This window comes from Tenrec ecaudatus, chromosome 13, assembly GCF_050624435.1.
Source record: "Tenrec ecaudatus isolate mTenEca1 chromosome 13, mTenEca1.hap1, whole genome shotgun sequence".
Taxonomy (NCBI): Eukaryota; Metazoa; Chordata; class Mammalia; order Afrosoricida; family Tenrecidae; genus Tenrec; species Tenrec ecaudatus.
Genome location: NC_134542.1, coordinates 103,398,841 through 103,421,350, shown reverse-complemented (window position 1 = coordinate 103,421,350; position 22,510 = coordinate 103,398,841). Strand labels below are relative to the sequence as shown.

The 22,510-nt window shown below is 37.2% G+C and overlaps 1 protein-coding gene across 6 annotated transcripts in view; it reads right to left on the bottom strand.

Moving 5' to 3' along the window:
• CEP192 (centrosomal protein 192) overlaps positions 1 to 22,510 on the bottom strand; it is a 141,997-nt gene that overhangs the window by 26,107 nt on the left and 93,380 nt on the right. For all 6 annotated transcript variants that reach the window (XM_075529886.1, XM_075529890.1, XM_075529889.1 and 3 more), the window contains 12 exons: positions 20,779 to 20,904; positions 20,444 to 20,587; positions 20,221 to 20,284; positions 19,478 to 19,617; positions 19,283 to 19,375; positions 18,674 to 18,792; positions 17,624 to 17,800; positions 10,827 to 10,917; positions 9,677 to 9,853; positions 8,295 to 8,555; positions 6,313 to 6,428; positions 3,391 to 3,500 (listed from right to left, as the gene is read on the bottom strand). In XM_075529886.1, the coding sequence (XP_075386001.1) occupies positions 3,391 to 3,500; positions 6,313 to 6,428; positions 8,295 to 8,555; positions 9,677 to 9,853; positions 10,827 to 10,917; positions 17,624 to 17,800; positions 18,674 to 18,792; positions 19,283 to 19,375; positions 19,478 to 19,617; positions 20,221 to 20,284; positions 20,444 to 20,587; positions 20,779 to 20,904 (1,618 nt within the window). The remainder of the gene's footprint in view (positions 1 to 3,390; positions 3,501 to 6,312; positions 6,429 to 8,294; positions 8,556 to 9,676; positions 9,854 to 10,826; positions 10,918 to 17,623; positions 17,801 to 18,673; positions 18,793 to 19,282; positions 19,376 to 19,477; positions 19,618 to 20,220; positions 20,285 to 20,443; positions 20,588 to 20,778; positions 20,905 to 22,510) is intronic.

Below are 22,510 nucleotides of genomic sequence, written 5' to 3'. Positions count from 1 at the left end.
GTGGGCCAGTCAGTTTTAAACATTTATATATATGAGAAGCTTCAAAGAGTTCATGAAAAAATGGAATTAAAAGATATGGAATTGAAATTCTTCCAAATACGTTCTGAAGGGCCCTCATTTATATCTAAACTTAGTGAATTTTTCAACTCTTTGAGGATTGAATTATCATCTCTACTTCAAAATGAGAAATGTTAAGCCAAAGAGGTTTTAAATAATTGCTGAACAGTACAGAATTTTAAGTGGCAGTCTCAGAGTTTCAAATAAATCTAGAAGGCACTATTAAATATAACAATATAAGATCCTAGATTATATCATTCCTACAATTTCCCTTTATTTCAAATTTCAGAAAGAATAAATATCTCCAACTCTCATGGCTTGTGCAACTTGTGCCCATGTACGCATGTTTAAAAGATGTACAAGCTAACAATTCGTGTACTGAGTCTAATAAGAAGTCCTACACATGTATAAAATCCTTAGTTCAGCAGTGTTTTAACAGTGACTAAAATAATGTTATGATCAATAGAATTACCGTTAACCACATGGGGATGATTTATAATGTACTACAAAAACATGGTAATGTCGTCTCTAAAAGTAAACCAAGGACATATAGAAACCATGCTTATATAATGGATTTTGAGCTCTACTTGATCATAGACTTAATGTAAGAACAAATTGCTCTTGTGACTTATCCCTGCCCCACACTCGCCCTCTCATGTGGAGATCACTGAAGATATGGCTGCAATAACCAAGTGTGCTGAAGAAATTAAATGGTGCACAGCTACCAGGGAAAAATATCGTCTGGAATATAAAGGCCTGTCTCAAAACAAGTAGCCATCTAAATGAGCAGTCAGCTAGGTCCATATGGAAGCAGCACACCAGTCTGTGTGATCCAAGGATTGTAAATAATAAGGAGGAGGGAACAGTATCAAAGCCTAAAATCTAAACATCTGGTTTCATGAACACTATGAACAAAAGTGAAAGGCCAAAATCCATTTACAGTGGTAAAATGGAGAGGACGTCAAGAAAAAGACTGTCCATAAACTAGAAAAGTGAACAGACCTAATCGCAGACAAAGAACATTTCAAGTGGATTTTAGCAGTGGTACTTAGGCTGGAAAATAATACTTTCTCATAAGATCTCCCCTTGAAAGATAAACAAGTGGCCATCTAGTTCAGAAGCAACAAAGCCCACGTGGAAGAAACACACCAGCCTGTGTGACCACGAGGTGTAGAAGGGACCAGGTATCAAGCATCAAGGAACAAAATATCATATCATTGTAAAGGTGTGCGTGCAGAGTGGACACTCAAAGCCCATCAGTAATGGGTGACTGCAGAGTGGAGACTCAAAGCCCATCGGCAGCCAACCCTTACTGAAGGGTTGTGGGGAGGAGATGAGCCAGTCAGGGTGCAGGGTAGCAACGAAGAAACATGTAACTTTCCTCTAGTTCTTAAATACTTCCTCCCCCCACTATCATGATCCCAATTCTACCTTACAAATCTGGCTAGACCAGAGGATGTACATAGGTACAGATAGCAACTGGAAACAGGGAATCCAGGACAGATGACTCCTCCAGAACCAGTGGTGAGAGTGGCAATGCCTGGAGGGTGGATGGAATGTGGGATAGAAAGGGGGAACTGATTGCAAGAATCTACGTATAGCCTCCTCTTTGGGGAGGGACAGCAGAGAAGAGGGCAGGGGGAGACGTCAGACAGTGTAACATATGACAAAATAATAATAATTTATGAATGATGAAGGGTTCATGAGGTAGGGGGAATGGGGAGAGAGGGGAAAAATGAGCAGCTGATATTAAGGGCTCAAGTGGAAGGCAAATGCTTTGAGAATGATGATGGCAACAAATGTACATATGCGCTTGCACAATGAATGTATGTATGGATAGTGATAAGAATTGTATGAGCCCCAATAAAATGATTTTTAAAAATCTCCCCTTGGACCTATTTTGAACTTATTCTAAATTTTTAATATTTCCTATTTTCTTCTAGATTGAGATCTTTCTGTTTTATGTGATCGTTGCTGCTGGGTCCTTTTTCTTGTTTTAGTCCTTATTTTGTATGTTTTGGACTTATGAAGACCAAGTTGGATGAATGATTGCCTATAGGCAGGAGACCCTAGTAGGGTAGTGGTTACTCATTAGACTGCTAAATGCTAAGTCAAGCATTAGAAACCACTAGCTGCTCCTCAGGAGAAAGATTAGACTTTCTATTCCCTTAAAGAAGTACAGTTTCAGGAACTCACAGAGGCAGTTCTATACTGTCTGGTAGGGTTACTGTGATTTCACATCAACTCAAGGGCAGTGAGTATGGTTTTGGGAGGGCATGGATGTGGAAGATGGGAGAAATGGGGTGTCAACACCAATTGGTACAAGAAAGAAGAAAATATTCTAAACTTGATTATGCAGATTGCATAATCCCTTCTTCATATTATCGAATGTCTGATTTTATTATGTTAATTATAGCTCAATTAAATTAAAATTTAAAATATAAGCACTTGTTAATATACTGGTGTGCTTACCTATGTAGCTGTACAAAGACACATTAGATTTTTTTCATTTTTACCAAAATGAGATCTTACTATGCAAACTTTTAAAATTTTTCTTAATAAATTAAGAACTTCCTATGTCATTTAATTAAAATTCATATAATTGCTTTAAACATACTGCCATTGAGTTAATGTTGACGCATAGCAACTCCCTGTAGGTTTCTGACCCTGAAACTGTTTACAAGAGTAGAAAGCCGAGTGTTTCTACAGCAGAGCTGACGGTGCTTTTGAACTGCTGACTATGAGGATCGTAGCCCAACATGTAACCACTATATCACCAGGGTTTTAATGGCCTTAAAATAGCCCATTGCACAATTAAACAATCCCTCATTTTAGTCATCTATTTTAATTTGTCATAAATAATAATACTGTGAACTGTGATGAAAGTCTTGAAACTTAAATTTCTTACACAATTAAAATCTCTCAGTATATATTTTTAAATGAAAAACAGATTACTAGCAAATTCATTCTACTCCTCTTATTTACATGTCTAACCACAGAATAAATATTAGCCCAAGAAAAACCCAAACCCATTGCCAGTGGGTTAATTCTAATTCATGACAATATTAATAACAAATGAACATTTGCATAGCAAAGCCCTGACAACAAAGCTACATAGATAAACTCTACATAGATAGCTTGGTCTTATTCTATTTGATACATAAGGGAGTTGTATTTTCAGTGAAGCACTTTACGCAAAGTTACATGGGGTAACTGCAGGTCAAACTCCCCTGACACCATTATCTTGAATACTTTTCCTACTTACATCACATTATTGATCCTAGCAAATATTATAAAGGACCTAAAACATGAGATATGTTGAAGAAATCTTACCTTCAGTGACTAGCAGCTCATCTTGAAATGCTTCAGCAAAATCAATGTTCTGCAGTAGACTATTTTTTGGCAGTATCTGTTCTATAATCTTTGGTTTGTGCAAAAGGGCTCTGCCAGGAAAAATTTCATTCAAAAGTGTTTTTACATAGAGAAAGGCCTTAATAGGTTTCATTAGTCAGTTGGCAAATTCTACGAAAGCACTGACATTACTATAGCAATTCCATGCTTTAAACCTAGTACATGTCTTTTTATCCCTAGAAAAGTTTGAAAGATCCCTTACAAGGGTATACAAGGTAGTTAAATTAAATTGCTTAAGTTAAATACAACTATCGAAAAAGAATCCCTTAGTACAACAGTGAAAATAAGAATCGAGTACAGATAAGCCCCTAACAACCAATAGTGAAAGTAGCCATACCAGGAGGGTAAGGGGAAGGTGGGGGCAAACAGGGAGAACCGATCACAATTATCCACATATAACCTCCTCCCAGGGGGGTGGACAACAGAAAAGTGGGTAAAGGGAGACAATGGTAAGTGTAAGGCAAGAAAAAATAATAATAAGTTATAAATTATCAAGGGTTTATGAGGAAGGTAGGATGGGGAGAGAGGGAAGAATTGAGGAGCTAATACCAAGGGCTCAAGTAGAAAAATGTTTTGGAAATGATGATGGCAACAAATGGGCTTGACACAATGGATGGATGTATGGATTGTGATAAGAGTTGCATGAACCCCCAATGAAATGATTTTAAAAAAGGAGTGAAAATAAGAATAAACTTAGATTCTTTAGGGGCTTCCATTTTTATCATTTGTATTAATTTGGTTCCAGTTATAAATTTGTCTCGGAAAAAAAGAATATGCTAAGAAAACAACACATAAAAGATAACGAGGGAAATATTTTAAAAATAGTTTTATTGGCATATCATACAACTTAATTGTTCAATCATATCAAAATTTGTGTAATCGCCAAAATAATTTTCAGAACATTTTCTCATACTTATTCTTGTTAGCTCCCCATTTCTCCCCTTCCTCCCATGCATGTCTGTAGGCAATTAGCAACCCAGTTACTATCTGGATTTCACACATACAAATCATACAAAAATAAACTAACAAAAAGAAACCCAAGAATGGTTAAACAAAACAGAAAAATATCAATAGAAAAGAAAGCAGAGAATACTAAACACTGAAATAACTTTAAAGCAGGTCAGAAGGGAGATTTGTTTTTAATGCAATGATAAGCTATTGCATTTTAAACCAATGACATGTGCCATAATTGACTTTACAATGGAGTCTGTCGAATAGCAAGGCTGTTCACAGCCCTGGACGATGGTCAGAGGGGACTCACTAGATTCGTTTGTAGAGACCCTGCAAGCAAATGGATTTGGGGCTTCCACGGTCATCCGTACATAGCCTTCTGCAAACTGTTGTCCCAATTTAGGCTCTGGCAAAATTCTCTCCTTCAGATTTAGATTTTTTTTTCCTGTCCCCCCACCTCCCAGTTTTACTGGCCATAATCCACATCACTTTTTATTATTTACAATCCTTAAATCACACAGGTGTGCCTCTTCCATGCGGATTTAGTTGACACCTCATTTAGATGGTGCTTGTTTGAGGACAAGCCACCGTGAGCCTCAATGCTCTGCTACAGCACTACGTCTCTTCAGTGACCGCTCCATGAGGGTGAGCATTAAGGAGGGCCGTGTCCTACGAACTAAGTGTTCTTAGCTTGGAGCTAGAATTACCTATGAGCCCAAATTCGACTCCTATATCTATGATTAACCTATCTCGGCTTCACTTCAGACACATTATTATATTTTTGTGATCGAGAACAATATAAATCATCCGATCTGGGGCATACAGTAATTCTACTGATTGTTTCATTAATTTAGCCAATGCTATAGAACTGAATACACTATTAAGAAAAGGAAATTATACACGTATGGGCCAGCTACGAACTATAGTACATTAACTGTTGACTTGTACAGACTACACTCTTAAGTGACTAGACACAATTTACACAAACAATGGGAGCTGGTAATAGGGTAAAAACTTTTAATATTCACTTGCTAAGGCAAAATATCATGCCTACCTGATTAATCCATGATATAAGAAAGGAGGGGGGGGTAAAAAAAGGAGGAGATGCATTAAAAAAGGAAATATATGGTAGTCCTAGACCAGTATTCATTGGGCACCAGAAGGAAATATTTAAATATACTATATGAAATATGTTCATCTGACTCTTCCAGGAACTCGTTGAGGTGAGAGAACTGAAATGCAGACGTCTCTATCAACACTCCTATGCTCACAAAGGAAATCATATTGCTGTAAATTTATCACAGATTCTAAAACAAAATGATTTCTATGATCCATTAAGAAAAGGGGTGACAAAAGGGAAATAAAAGCAAAACAAAACACTGGTAATCAGATTTCTCCAAATGTCAGTTTCCATTTCTAAAACACTGATTTGACCTGCTATAACCTCAGGTAGCACCGTTAAAATTATTTATTTTTAAGCATTCCAAGGGTCTTCAACAGATTAAAGAAGGGGGGAGGGTAATTTCTCAAATTATGCCCAGAAAAAACACCACAAAGGATATAACCCAAAGGACTGTACCTAAAGACTGGCATATAGATATCCTCTCACCTAGTAAGTCAATGATCTCCCTTGCTCGCTAACACAAGCACTACGTGCTGCCTAAGCTTCCGTGGCATTTAGACTGAGGTGTCACGCCATGCGATACGTCACTCAATCTCTGCTTGCACAGGGTTTTTTAGTCAGATTTTTGGTTTGACAATAGAGCAAAGTAACAAACACCAAGCCGATTTCTTTTTCCCCTCCGCACAGTGCTGTTCAAGTAGAAAGTTCAAGTTTGGAGTCATTTGACATCCTATCACTGTAAAATAGGTTATAATATTCTTAGAACCTACCTTCGATACTGTTGTCTTGAAATTTCATCACCACCAAATAAGTATACAGTTGATAGCTCTGTTGTAGTTCTACAACCACTCTCTCTGTCTGATGGTTTGTATATAATAGTAACATGCTGACCCAAGAAAAAAAATTAAGAGTTAAGTTTTTTCCCCTTGATCATGAAAGTAGGTCAAAAAGTATTGCTGGAAAATAAAAACACATTGCTTCTTGACATCCTCCCAACTAGAAGAGTTCCATATTTTTAAGCCCTCGGGAAAATTCTTGGCTCTTTCATTTATATGTGAAAATAAGTTCTGCCATCCTCTAAGGACACAAATTTGGGGAATGAAAAAGAAGTCTGAAGGTGATAAGGGCTACAACAGGATGTGCTTTGGGAAACCAACGCTGAGAGGAATATGGCTAGGACTAGATCCCTCCCTAGCGTAGAGGGCATCTGGAAAGCTGGTGCTCCACGGCAGGAAAGCCTCCACTTTGGTCAGTGAGAGATAGAGTCCACAGATTCTCCCTTAGCAGCTATGCCGCCTTGAAGTGAGGACATGGTCGAGTCTGTCCCTACAGAAGCAGACATTCTTGCTATCTCCTCCTAAACTCCCTCATGCCTTCCCCCAATGTAGGTATTAGGTTTCCTCACCAGTGGGCCTAGGGACTTGACTGTGGTTACCACCCACCTTATGACATATCTAACTACTGAATATGCATGTCTTCTGGCTATCTACAAAGACCCCAAGAGAGTAAAGATTCTTTCTCTCTACGTGGACCTGGCTGCAGAGATAATGGCTATTCGGGGGGTGAGCATGCTACCATATAATGTGTCTCACTCCTTTATTTTATCTTCTCCATCTCTCCTATCTTCTATGACTTTACTGTAATCTTTATATATTATAACTATACATTGCGCCTACGGACCCTGCAGTTGTTAGAGGCTGGTTTACTCTAACAATGTGTGGGTTAACTTTTCTTAATGAACAGCCATGCTCATCCTTGACAGGAGTGTAGCAATGATGAAACATACAACTTTCCTCTAGTTCCTTAATGCCCCCCCCCAAAACACACACTATCATGATCCTAATTCTACCTTACAAATCTGGCTAGACCAGAGGAGGTACACTGGTACAGATAGGAACTGGAAATACAGGGAATCCAGGACAGATGACCCCTTCAGGACCAGTGGTGAGAGTGGCCATACCGGGACGATGGAGTGGAAAGGAGGAACCAATTACAAGGATCTATACATAACCTTCTCCCTGGGGGACAGACAACAGAAAAGTGGATGAAAGGAGATGTCAGACAGTGTAAGATATGACAAAATAACAATTTATAAATTATCAAGGGTTCATGAGGGAGGGGGAGTGGGGAGTGAAAGGGAAAAAGTGAAGAGCTGATGCCAAGGGCTTGAGTGGAGAGCAAATGTTTTGAGAATGATGAGGGCAATGTATACAAATGTACTTGACACAATGGATGGATGTATGGATTGTGATAAGAGTTGTATGAGCCCCTAATAAAACGATTAAAAAGGAAAAAAGCAGGTACATTGTCATGATGGGGAAAGTTCCTTGGAGCAATTTTCCTAGGCTTTTCCCTCGTCAATGCAGTTTTCTTAAACTTCTTTATAAACCCCCATAATCATCCTATGTTTTTCAAGAAAATGTATCAATATTACTAATGGAACTATAGTCTTTAGCCATCCAATGACTGCAGAGGCATTTAACACATTTTGTTTTAGAATAAACCCTTCGTGCATCAACTTGAATCCTAGTAGCAAGACCTTTGATTTACTTTACTTCATAAGTGATCTGATTTGGAATAAACTATTTTGTAAGCCTAAAAAATTCAACAAAATGGGAGTGCATGTGCATAGAATTTACAAATGGATTTAAAAATAAATATACATGTCTTCACTGACATTCTGCTTATAAAATACCTATTAATTTACTCTAAAAATTAGTTCAAATTTTAAGGGAGAAACTCTCATGCTTACTTTTTGTGTTCTTTCCTTGAGCACAAATTGATCTGGAAAAATCCTCATCACTTTAGGATCCAACAAAATTTTTTTCTGAGAATCCTTAAAACATACTGCTTTAACAAAGGCTGCTCGAGAACCAGTGTTCCGAACCGAAAAAACAACTCGCCGTTCTTTACCAGGAATTAGGCCGTTCATTGCAACCATGTAATGGTCAGATAATCTCTTAACATTTTCCAAAATAAGATTACTTGTTCCTCCATATCCAGACAAGGGTATCTAAAAGCACAAAATAAACACATCCAAAATTATCTTTATATAATAGATAGCAGAGGATTAAACTATATCAAAAATTTGTTTTGGCATCCTGGATAGTAATATTCCCATCTACATAAGAACATTATAGTAAAGACTTTTATTGTGTCAGGAAACAAATCAAATAACTGCAAATGATTTGCCTTCCAATATACTATGAGTAATTATGTAATTGTTAGAACAGGCAAGCTTACATAACAGAAAAATACAAAGGTTATATGTTTAAATGCTTAAATAAAGCATATTGATATTTGTAGTATGCTTTTTAATACACACAAAGAAGAATTGATGGATAACTGTTTAATGTATAATAAAAGAAACACTGTTACGTGCTATCTCTCATCAACTTTGAGTCAGTGACCCTATGTAACAAGCAGAACTGTCCCAGGGTTGTCTTGGCTGTAACCTCTAAGAGGGTATTTAATCCAAACTTGCTTGGCTGTCACAATTGGTTCTCCTGTAGATCATCAGGGAATTCATTTTCTTGAGTCTTGCTTAAGAATTCAAATTCTTACAAGCAAACTTGAAATGAATAAAAGTCTACTCTGGATAATCTGAAAGATCCAACCCATGTTAGTCCTTGAGCCCCATTCTCTTCCCTCAATAATTAATAATTTATAAACTAAATTTGCTTTGAATATATTTACATAAATGCTTGAAATAATTTCTAATTGATACTGGGAATAAAAAATATATCAAAACTAATGCCTTTATATACCCAGTATCTAGAACAGATTTAGCTAAGGATATGAATAATATTTGCTGAACTGAAATGATGAGAACCATTAACTGAAATAGCTCACACTTTGTTTTATCCTAAAATATGTTCTTTAAATAGTTGGTATATTTCAAAATTCTCAAACAAATAATTTAAAGGCATTGGAAGAGATTGCTAATTACACAAATACTATGTTGCCTGCTTTTATGAGAATTCTACAAAGATATAATTCCCAAACTTGTTTGTAAATTTAACAGTTTTCTTTTGACTCAAAAGTATATATATATATATATATAAATTTACCAAAATTAAAGCAATTGTTACAATGTCATAAATTACCAGGAAAGGGGCAATAAAATAGTCTTACTGTGAATTTAATGCCTAGTTGAGATCTAATTCCAAGCTGTTTAATTTCTAGTTTAGCCAACATACAAGATAATCGAGTAGGCGCAAACAATATACAGATGTTAATGTCTTCTTTTGGATGAATTCTGATCTCACAATTGCTGGTCAATCGATCTTCTGAACCAAAAATGTTCTGAAGCTACAATTTAAAAATAGTCATTGCTTAAAACAGAGCAGTAGCAGAAATACAGCATACCATATAGCACATGAAGACATTTTCTCAATCACTAGCTACCTACTGAGAAATGCAGATCAACCATGAGATGCCACTTCACCCCACCATTGCAGCAAAGTCAAGAAGGAAAAACAGAACAAATGTTCAATGGGTTGAAGAGACACTGGAACCTGTACACACTACTGGTGGGACGTACGTCAGTACCACCACCGAGGAAGGTGATATGGCACTTCCTCAACAACTGACCCAGAAATAGAGCTTCCTAATAAGTGCCCTACAGGATAAGGAACATCGCATGAAAGTAATATGCACACACATGTTCACTGCACCACTATTCTTAATAGTAAGAATCCAGAAACAACCTCCATGACCATCATGGAATGACTGAATAAATAAGTCTTGGTACATACACACAATGAAATAACTGCACGTTGTTAAAGAATAATGATGAACTATGAAAAACCTCAAGACAGGATGGACTGAGAGGACTATATGCGGAGTGAGATTACTCAGAAAGAGGGCAAATGCTGTATGAAAGCAGTCAGTTAAAAAGCATCATGACAAGGTTCTCATACAAAAAGAAAAGGATTTTAAGGTTAACAAAAGAGGGAGGGGTGAAGTGACGAGGGAACGTCAAAGGTTAGAGGGTAGGTAAGTATTTACTGTGGTGAAGAAGATGATCACATTCTACCAGAGGGAGATGGGAGAAAAAGAGGTGGAGGGGGACAGAACAAGCCATAGGGAGATTTGATAAGTTGGTTAAAATGGTGAATACAGAAACAATGATTTGATATGTAAACCCCCATTTAATTTACAATAAAAACATACCATGGACATAAGGTCTTAAAAAATAAATACCAAAGAATTAGCTCCACATTTAAAGTTTCTGGGCTCAGCAAAAACATAAAATTAGAACGAAATCATGCATGTTACAAACCTGAAAGCAGTCCTGATCTTGCCCTCTAATAAACAGCCGTAAATGTTGGGTTATAGATGTAGAATTATTTCTTAGAACTAGCTTTTGAAGCCTAAAAACAATCACATATTTTAATAAGAACACAGTTTTCCACTCTGGATACTGGTACGATTATATAAATAATCAATGACTATTCAGAAGTGAACTGATCACACATGCCACCTTCACAACTTGAAGTTCTGTCACCAGTTCCAGAACTCCGCATTTCTGAAACCTCGGGTTCAAGACCCACCTTTATCAGAGAAGCTTATAGGCTTAATTTCTTTTTAGCTGCTTTTTTTATTTATAATAGTAATATATAGGTAACACTGTCTTATAAAACAACAATCAACGGAAATCGAGATTAAGAAATTCATTGTATTCTTAAGTCATTACACACCTAACACAAATACTAGCTTTCACAGATACAGTCTTGGGCAGATTGCTCAGATTTTTCACTCCAACAAGCTCATCTGCATAAAGTACAATGCAAGTAGAATGGACAAATGATTATCAGTCAACTGTTGGTAGAAAAATCCTTCCATGTTTCAAAATATATGAACAATTCTTCACTGAAAAATAAATAATGCAATTAATAAACTATATAAATTGTGGTCCACATAGTGTTAGAAGCAAAAGGATTTGGCGTTCCCCACCTAAGAATAAAATCCAAGACCAACTGACAATTCTACACAATGCACCTTTTATCACAATGGCTACTAGACAAGGAGGTGGCAAGTATAGGAGGAGGAACCCCCCAAAGGGAGAATTTTTGTTTTCAAAGCTATGTATTTAAAAATTTTTACACGACACACTTAACACCTTCAAAGTACTCTTGCCATTGCACTTTAATGCATTTGTCAAATCTGGGATTCCATTCTTAGAAACATTTTTCAAACTCATCTGTTTGGATGGCTGACAGCACCATCCCCGTTTTGTTCTTCCCCTCTTCTAGTTGTCAAATCACTGTCTTTTCATATCCCTCGTCATTCACAGAAACAAAAAGGAGTCACACAGAGCGAGGTTAGGTGAGTAAGGTGCGTGGGGCAAGAGAGCAATGCTGTTTTGTGCCCCAAAATGGCACAATAAGATGGATGCGTGAGCAGGTACAATTTCATAGTGGCAAAACCAATCCCCGGTCTGCCATAAGTCAGGCCTTTTTTTGTCACATAGTTATCACTATCTTTTCAGAACCTCTACATAGAAAGTTTGACTAACAGTCTGACTTGGTGGAATGAACTCCAAATGCACTGTCCCCCTCACATCAGAACAACAAATACGCATTGGTTTGGGGAGTACCCACTCATAGATAAGAGCAGCAGACCATGAGGACTTACTGTCCACCATTCCCTTTGTCTCCTAACGCTGTTTGCATTCACGCAAACCACTATTTGCAGGTATAGCCTCTCGGCCTGCCTCCTAGAATATTTCATCGTTCAAGAATAAAACAGGAAGTTTCAATTTCTAAGCAGATAATATAGCTTATATCATTGCCTTTGATGCAATATCCTTACAATAGTTCTGTTTTCAAGTCTATGTTTAGCTATGATTTGGCTTAATGCCAACTGACTAAAGATAATGTATATCTTAAAAGAACTGGCAAGTTCAGCCAGGCACAGGTAAAACATGCACTGCAACTGTTTGAGACTACTCCTAAGTCAGCTCTATTAAGAGGCTCTCTAGAAATGCTCATGAAGAAATGAAGATATGAAGGTCAACAAGTCGAAAGTTCCTCATTCAGAGAAACAAGCTCATTATCATGATGTTGACTGACTCATGGTGATGGGGTTTCTAAGACTATAAATCTTCATGGGAGCAGATAACCTCTCTCCAGCAAGTAGCTAGGAGATTTGAACTTCTATGCCACTTTAAGTCCAAAAGATGAATTAAGACTACTCTCAATTCCACAAATGTGTACTTTTTCATTAAAAGTTTAGCATGTTTTAATCTTTCTCATAAAAAAGAACAATAAATGATTCATTAAGTTTTTAAAAAGAACTTTTTGTTGTGAATTAGATCAGTTTACCATAGAAGATTTCACATGCACTTTATCTCGTCTCATTGACTGCAATCTCCCTCAACGTAACATCACTTACTCCACACTCCTCCCTGTATCTGCTGTTTCCACTTCTCCATCTGCCCTAAAAAATATCTTTGGGTAAAGGCATCCCCTACCTTTGATCTCCAATGGCTGATTATTTTAAGGTGTGCATATCTCACAAATATTAGTGTTTCTCTTGTAGCCCTAAATGCAAACTGAACCTTGGGGATAAATTCATCACCAGATCTGATGAGTGGATTAGGTACATAGCTTTATTCCACATTGTTCTCGCACACTATCAAAAGCCTTCTACTGTTCTACTTTCCAGAGCAGCTGGTAGTGCTCACAGAACACCATCTCGTTTTTTAGCCTCAAGGTCATGGAGGCTAATGTTAGCATGACCCATATGAGTCCATTAAAATACTCGTTTTCATTTACCTGTGGTTTTTGTCACTCTTCTTTCCTTCAGACAGGGAGTGACTAATAGTTGTAACTTACATGGTTCCTTCCACACTTTAAGAAATTTTTATTATTCTTTTTTTTTACTTCCACGCTTTTAAGATCTCAATCACTACTGACCAAAGTAGGATGTAGAACACTGTCTTTAAGCACACCAGCCTGCGTGATCACGAGGTGCCAAAGGGATAGATTGGGCCTCCACTAAAGTACTCCCTCAATGCAAGAACACTTTGTTCTATTAAACTGGTATTCCATGCTGCTCACCTTCCAACACAATCGCTGATGACAAAGCGGGTGAATAAGCAAATGTGGTAAAGAAAGCTGATGGTGCCCAGCTAGCAAAAGATATAGCATCTGGGGTCTTAAAGGCTTGAAGGCAAACAAGCCATCTAGCTCAGAAGCAACAAGGTCCACATGGAAGAAGCACACCACCCTGCGTGCTCAACAGGTGCCGTAGGGATCAGTTATCAAGCATCAAAGAACAAAAAACCGTGTCATTGTGTGCTCACCTCCATAAGATCACTGAAGACAAATGGGTGTATAAGCAAATGTGGCGAAGAAAGCTGATGGTGCCTGGCTATCAAAAGATATAGCGTCTGGGGTCTTAAAGGCTTGAAGGTAAACAAGCGGCCGTCTAGCTCAGAAGCAACAAAGCCCACATGGAAGAAGCACACCAGACTGTGTGATCACGAAGTGTTGAAGGGATCAGGTATCAGGAAATCATCAGAATAAAAAATCTTATCGTGAATGAGGGGGAGTGTGGAGTGGAGGTCCAAAGCCCATTTGTAGGCCACTGGACATCCCTTACAGAAGGGTCTCAGGGAGGAGACGAGCCAGTCAGGGTGCAATGTAGCAATGAAGAAACATACAACTTTCCTCTAGTTCCTAAATGCTCCCCACACCCCATCACGATCCCAATTCTACCTTCAAATATGGCTAGACCAGAGGAAGTACACTGATACAGATAGGAACTAGAAACACAGGGAATCCAGGGCGGGATGATCCCTTCAGGACTAGTGGTGTGAGTGGTGATACAGGGAGGATTGAAGGAGAGTTGGTTGGAAAGGAGGAACCAATTACAAAAATCTACATATAACCTCCCTGGGGGACGGACAACAGAAAAGTGAGTGAAGGAAAACATCGGACAGGGCAAGATATGACAAAATAATAATTTATAAATTATCAAAGGTTCATGAGGGAGGGGGGAATAGGGAGGGAGGGGTAAAATGAGTAGCTGATGTCAGGGGCTTAAGTGGAAAATAAATGTTTTGAGAATGATGAGGGCAATGAATGTACAAATGTGGTTTATACCATTGATGTATGTACGGAATGTGATAAGAGTTGTATGAGCCCTTAATAAAATGATAAAAAAACACACTGTCTTTATGGATTATGGTTATGTTTATAAGGTCCCAGGTTCAGCAAACCATTCCTTCCTGGTGTTTGGTGACACTGTGTGTACTATACCTCATTCATGGTTATATTTTCAACAAAGGTAAATATCACTATATACAAATATATTTGTGGGTATAAATACTCCCACTCTGCTTCTGATGAGCTATAAAACAAATTTCAGTGGGAGGGTGGAGGGAAGGTGAGGGAGAAAGGGGAAACAGATTAAAAGGATCTACTTATAACCTCCTCCCTCAGGGACAGATAGCAGAGAAGTAGGTGAAGGGAGACACTGGATGGTTTAAGTATGACAAAATAATAATAATTTGTAAATTATCAAGGATTCATGGGGGAGGGGAGAGCATGGAGGTGAAAAAATGAGGAGCTGATGCCAAGGGCTCAAGTAGAAAGCAAATGTTTTGAGAATGAAGAAAATAAATATACAGAAAGTGCTTGACACAATGGATATATGTGTGGATTGTGATGAGTTGTACAAGCCCCCAATAAAATATTTTAGAAACAAACTTAAAAAAAGAAAAATTTTCAGGATGGTATTACATGTGAGGAGCAACTGGATTTTAGCTACAAAGATCTCTATCTTATTAACCATTTATTATACGTATATTTTAAATACAAATAATTCTTTTTTTTTTTTTTTTTTACAAATAATTCTAATAGGGAAACATAAGAGTAATAATAGCACTTAATGACTTACTTTCTTCTGTTTTGACCTAAAAGGGGAAAAAAACTTTTTTAGGTAAAATCCTAGTCAATAGAGTACAATAATATATCAAAATGTACTACATCAGGACCAAGTGGGATTCATATCAGGTATGCTAGGATGGGTAAACATTAGAAAAATACTGTAATTCATTGCACAAATAAGACAAAGGAAAAAATACATTTTCATAGCAATTGATGCAGCAAGATGTCTTTGACAAAATCCAACACTTATTCTTGATAAAAACACTTAACAAAATAAGATAGGTAAATCTACAGAGACAGTAAGTAGATTAATATTTCCTTAGGGTTATGGCAGGGGAAGTAAAGGGTAATGGATAGCTGAAAATAATGGATGAAGAAAATGTTCTAGAAAAAGAAACACTAGACTAGATGGGAAATCTACCAACATAATAATTGACATATATACAAAACAAATGGCCAATATCACTCTCAATACAGAAACTTAAAAAAAGCAAAGAAGAAAAGAAAACAAGAAACAGACAGGAATGCCTTATATCACCCACCCTATACAACACTGTGCTAGCAGTCTTAGCAAGAGCTATCAGACAAGAAAGGGAAATTAAAGGGACCCAAACCGGCAAAGAAGCAAAATCCTATCTGCAGATGATATGATCCTATACACAGAAAATCCAAAAGACTGAACAAGAAAATTGTCAGAATTAAAGCTGAAGCAAAGTGGCAAAGAACAAGATCAATAAACAAAAATCAGTAGGATTTCATTATATCAACAAAAACAATATGATTTACAATAGCCACACAAAAATGAAATGCTTAGGGAAAAATAACCAGAGGGGGGGAAAAGACCTGTACAATGAAACTGCAAAAGACTCCTGCAATAAACGATTTGAGACCTACAAAGATGGGAAAATATCCCATTCTCAGCAACAGCAGGATATGTCATTGTGAACACGGTAAAACGATGCAAAACAGTATACACACATAGTGCAATCCTGATGCAGATTCCAGCATCGTTCCCTAAAGAGGTGAAAACCAATGACCAACTTTACATATAAAGGTAAGAGACACAGGGTAAGCAAGGCACTACTAAAGAAGCGGAGCCAAGTAGGAAGCCTCTTACTTACTGATCCCCCAAAACCTATTAAACAAGCCATGATAGTAAAGAGTCATGTACTGGTACAAGAATAAACACATTGACTAAAGTAACAGAATTGAGGACCCAGAAATAAATCCATACACCTGGGGAATGCTGATCTTTCACAAAACTTAAACTTTTAAAGATTATACCTTAAAACTCTCAGGAAAATGTCATAGGTATAGCCAGTGTGGAAAATAGTTCAGTGGTCTTCAAAAAGTTAAACATAAAATTACCTTATGACCCAGCAATTGCACTCCTTGACAGATACCCAGGAGATTTGGAAACAGGTACCCAAAGACTAATGTTCACTGCCCAATTATTACCAAAAGCCACAAAGTGGAAACGAAATAACTTTATTATCTCAGTTACACGTAATTTAGAGAAGCTAGCGGCACAGTGGTTACGAGTTGGGCTGCTAACCACAATGTTAGCAGTTTGATACCACCAGTTGCTCCTCAGGAGAAAGATAAGGCTTTCTCGTCCCATCAAGAGTTACATGCTTAGAAACCCACAGGGAGTGAACAATGGCAGTGGGTTTGGGTTTTGGGATCCATACGTTAAAATGAAAGTAAATATAAAAATAAGATTAAATAGATACTATTCATAATGAACTATGATAGAATGTATCTGTTTCATTAGAGATTTTCTTATACTCCTTAAACTATTCTTAATATTCAGCAATTTTACTGTTATCTCCTAATTGGTGTCTCTTCCTACTTTTCCAGTGCTTTCTCCAGAAATACATCAACACCAATAATTGCCTAAATTTGATCACCAGCAGATAACTTACAAGGGTTTCAGTTTCAGAAAACAGAAATCCTTTTTTGTTTGCTAGTTTAAACTTAAAAAAGAAAGGTGACAAGTTTAATTTAAATTTTAAATTCTTTTTTTAAAATTTTAAATTCTTAATAGAATGATTAAGCAATTATAAGATACCTTTATCTCCATTATAACAAGAGTAATGTCATAATTAACAAAACAGGGAATATCATTAGGTGTTGATAGAAAAATCTTAGCACTCAGGAGCTAAGGTATATTCATACTTACTGTGTTCTACCAAGAGGGATACCTCCCCAAGTCAGAAATTGCTTGGTGGATAAAATTGATGGAATATCTGAGCAGGGCGATCCATATGTCAGAGGTTTATGTCCTGAAGAAACTACTTCACCTTTTAACACTACTTCATACTGAGGTCCAAATGGTTGCACAAATATTTTCATGACCCTAAAAAATAATCTAAGTTCAGTATTTTATATTCAGTTTGTTTAGCAAAACTTCTGGCATGCTTCCTTTGCCCACCAGCCTGAGCTAGAAGCTGAGGGTGCAAAGCTAGGCCCGCCCTTAGAAGCTCTCTTGTGGAGAAGACAGACCAGGAAAGGGATAATCACAACTCCTACTCAACAGTGGGATACAAGAAGTGCACAGTGCTGCAGCAATACTATTGAGAGGACTTTAGGGAAAAAATCACTGAGCTTCACTCATTCAGTGAAGCTGAAGCCAAGTGTTCCAGGCACACGCATTCTCATCCGTGAAGCCCAGATTCTTCTTTTCCTTCACTGGATGCTGACAGCAAACTACGCATATGAAGGCTTCCATCCCCATCATCCCAGGACTGGTCAGAAACCATGCAGGTCCCAGTGCAGACGCTGCTTTGAAGGCAGTTGTATGGAAACAGGCTACTTTACTAATGAAAATAGTATTCTGACTAAAAGTGGATATTCATTTAAGATTTGGAGAAGTTATGAGGGGAAAGTAGCTTAAGCAAACAATTCATAAAGTCAATCAATAGTAATTTTGGAGGGAGAGAAAAAACTAATGAGAATATCTAACGTGACGTTTTTAAAAGTTACTTTTGCTAGAATATGCTTTAAAATACTGATTTCTTAACTTCAAGTCAGCTAGCTTAGAGGGAGAATTTTAGTAACTAAAAGAGAAAAATCTGAGGACAAATAAACAGAGGTTAAACAGAGTGATGTAATATATGAGGTTAAAATAAAATTATGTACTTTGTTATTAAAACGGGATTAAAGCACACTAAATATAATGCTGTCTTGAAAGCTGAATTGAAACGTGTCATCATAAAACATTTTACATTACCTTTTCTCACAGTCTTTGGATTTTGTTGGGGTAAATGAAACCATGACTTCACGTTCTTCTCCAGGTTTAAGAAACAGATTTTCTGGGTCCACTGAAAAGTGACTTCCTTGATCTGGGATCTAAATATTTACATAATTGTAACAATATCTACTTATGCAAATATAACTTTTATTGAATTATTCTTCGTTTTTAGACTTCTTAAAATTACTATGAGCTCTCTGACCGATCTTGTTTCGATTCCTTGTAAAAGGATATTTTACTCTTCTCTGTACTTCCCAGCAAACTTTACCTCCCTTCACTCCCAGTTCCTTCTCCCTAGTGTACTCTCACTCACCATACATCTCAGAAACAGGTCTGTGTATGAAGAACATGCTCTTCCAATTCTCTTCAGAGTGACATAGACAGTTCTCAAACGCTCAACTAGAATTTGGTTCTTGTGTTAAAAACATTAAACTTCAAAGTCTAAGTATATTTTACACTAGTATAACAATTCCGGTTTTTTAACTACATGCTCACATTTTTGATACAACTTTCTAACGGGGCAGGTAACAGCAATCTTCCAAATGTAGTTTTGGAAGAAATAATCTATCACATCACTTAAATTCTTACCTTGATGTCTAAATAAACTTCAATGTTACCAGCATTTTTCAAAGGTAATTGCTGCTTTGTTGAAGAAGCCACATCAGCAAACAAATGCATAGTCTAGACGGTGGAATAAAACAGACATTTATGAAACACTGTCATAATTAAAGTGAAATCATCTGCACATGAAATAATAGTCACAGAAAAAAAAGTTGAGGATACCTGTAGGTCTTTTGGAGCATGTATCCGAGCTATTCCTGTTCTTGCACGAAGACTAATACTGTTAATAGCTGGAACAGAGTTTGGGCTATCAAGTTCTACGTCAACTCTTGCCAGATATTCTTCTGCTGAATCCAGACTTTCTAGAAAAGAACGTTCTCTTAGTTCAGAGACCAAAAGCTTATTTTATGCTAAATGACCGAAGATGTTTAATAAAAAAGAAAGTAGTGCCTTTAGGATTAACAACAACAACAAAAACCTTAGGCGAGAGGATTTATTTTTCTTAGGCAAAAGGATTTTTAAAAATCATTTAAAGAGCAATTGAAATAGATCGAAAGATAAGAAAATAGAAGATCCAAAGAAAAGATCAAATAGAGAAAGAATCCCAAATGGTTCTACTGGTTTTCGTAACAAGCTACCTGCATTTCACTGTTAGAAAAACGTAAAATACCTGAGAAATTACCCAGAGTATTCATATTGACTAAGGGCCCTATAATAGGTTGCACTCAACTAGTAACTTAAAGGTTGCAGGTTGAACCCAAGCAGAGGCACTAATGAAGAAACAGCCTAGTGATTTGCTTGTGTAAACATTACACTCATGAAAAACCTATGGCACATTTCTATATAACAAGTGGCGTCTCCTAAATCCTAAATCAATTAACAAAAGCAAAATCAATCATCAAATTATTCACTTCTACTGCCAAAAGGAAATAGCCTCAAATTTGTAATTTATGTAAACACAATACCTGAAGAGCAAATCTGTTTCTTTGGATTATGGAAAAGAACCCAAACTATCAGAAATTCTGGATCCTGCAAGATAAAACAAATATGTGTGTAAATATCTATATATCTACATCTATATATAGATATATACTGGCATTGAGATTAAAATCTTACTAAAAGAAAGGTTCTTTGAAAAGGGAATGTCTTCTCTAAATTCCAAGCCAGCTCTATCCTCTTCCCACATACCTGTCCATCATGACTGGGAGGCATTGTATGATTTATCACAGATGGAGTTGCTAGTTGTGCAATCACATCAACATAGGGAGCAGTTTTCAGAGAAGAATTAACTGGTTCCTTAGAAAACGTGAAGCAGCGCCAAGCGATAGCATTCTGTTCAGAAACAAAACAATTGGGTTCAGAAAAGCTTAGGGTGTAATGACAAACTACTATTCTAAAGAACCAGAATAGCGAAGAAAAAAATTCATTCATAGAAAAAATTCACCAAGAAGGAGATCAACAGTGCCTAGAGTTTAAAAGTGGTGCACCTTTGAAGTAATTTCTTACTGTATTTTAGTACTTACAGCAGTAATAACAAGTCTGATCGGCACAGTGGCATGTGTCCTGTTTATCAATTTTAACGGGAGAGCTTTCCAGGCTCCGTAAGTCAAATCTCCGAAGTCAAGAATATCTTTCTTTTCTGTTTCTACCTAATGACCACATTAAAAAAAATATATCAAGAATAAATATCATTTCTGCCTTGAATGAAGAGCAGCATGAAAGGTAAATTTTTCTAAGTTCTTAAGCAAGGTTATATATATTAGTTGCTACCAAAATACAATTCTTCTTAAGTAGTGTTGTATGTATTCTACAAAACAAATGGGGAATCTTAACTGCTTTCTCTTGAAAGTACATTAATCTTTAGCCAAACTGACAACTATACAAAATATGAATATATTCTTCAATGCTCTATTATTAGAATACTACTATCACAATTCCCTTTCAAAACATATCTTGGCATTTTCAGATTTAATTCAAAATTCTATGAGTACAGAAAATGTTAAGAAAACAATCATATTGACGTGAATGGGACGGGTTGGAGTGGAGACCCAAAGCCATCTGTAGACAATAATTGGCCATCCACTCACAGAAGGGTCACAAGGAAGGGATGAGCCAGCCAGGGTGCAGTATAGCACTGACAAAACACACAACATTCCTCCAGTTCTTTAATGCTTCCTCCCAACTTCTATCATGATCCCAGTTCTACCTCACAAATCCTGCTACACCAGACCATGTACACTAGTACAGATAAGAGCTCTGGACACACAGAAGCCAGGACAGATAAAGCCCTCAGGAACAGATACCATGAGAGTACTGGGAAGGTGGAGGACAAAGGCAGAGAAAGAGGGAACTGATCACAATGATCGATATTAAGCATCCCCACACCACCCATTCCCATGTCACCCAACACCACCCGGTGACGTTCTACTTAAGTTCAAGAGGGGAAAAGTGAATAAGGGTGTGTGTACTGTGGAAAAAATAAATAAATGAGCTCATTAGGCCCACAGGAGGCCTGCCTCTACTCTTGCTTCTCCCAATACATCTCACCTCTAGTTTGGGAATCACAGATTTTGCTTTGTTCAATGAAACAAAATTAATCCTAGGACATCCAGCAATACACGTTAAGTGTGCTTAAATAAAGTTTTTAGCAATCAACTAGCTTTTCATTATTTTGAAGAAGTATTTTCCTGTGCTTTGTGCCTTCCCTTATCTCCCACCCTGATTCCTTAATCTTGGTCAATTAACTATTTTCATTTTACTCACTGTAAAGACGTTTCTTATGAAACAGTGAGCGCTTGCTCACTAAGGCTGCAATTGATAACTCTCTAAGGAGACTGAAAACTTACTGACAGGTCCTAACCCTCACGCTGAATGAACTGATCTGCAAAGGGCTCAGGTCCTGAGGTGTCTCTGAAAGCTGCCAGTGTGATTCCACCAGCTGTTCCAAGGAAACAGCATGAGCCCATCTGTTTCAACAGATATTTACAACCTCAGATCCCTGATGGTGCAGTTCTACTCTGTCCGATAGGGTCCCTATGAACCATCTATGGCAACTGAGTTTGATTTATTCGGGATCTTTTTTTTTTTAGTGTTATTCCATTGACAGCAAGGGTTGAGAATCATTTGCTCTTCAGTGGTTCTCAACCTTCCTAATGCCACAACCCTTTAATACAGTTCCTCATGTGGTAACCCACCAACCATAAAATTATTCTCGTTGCTACTTCATAACTGTCATTTTGCTACCGATATGAAGTG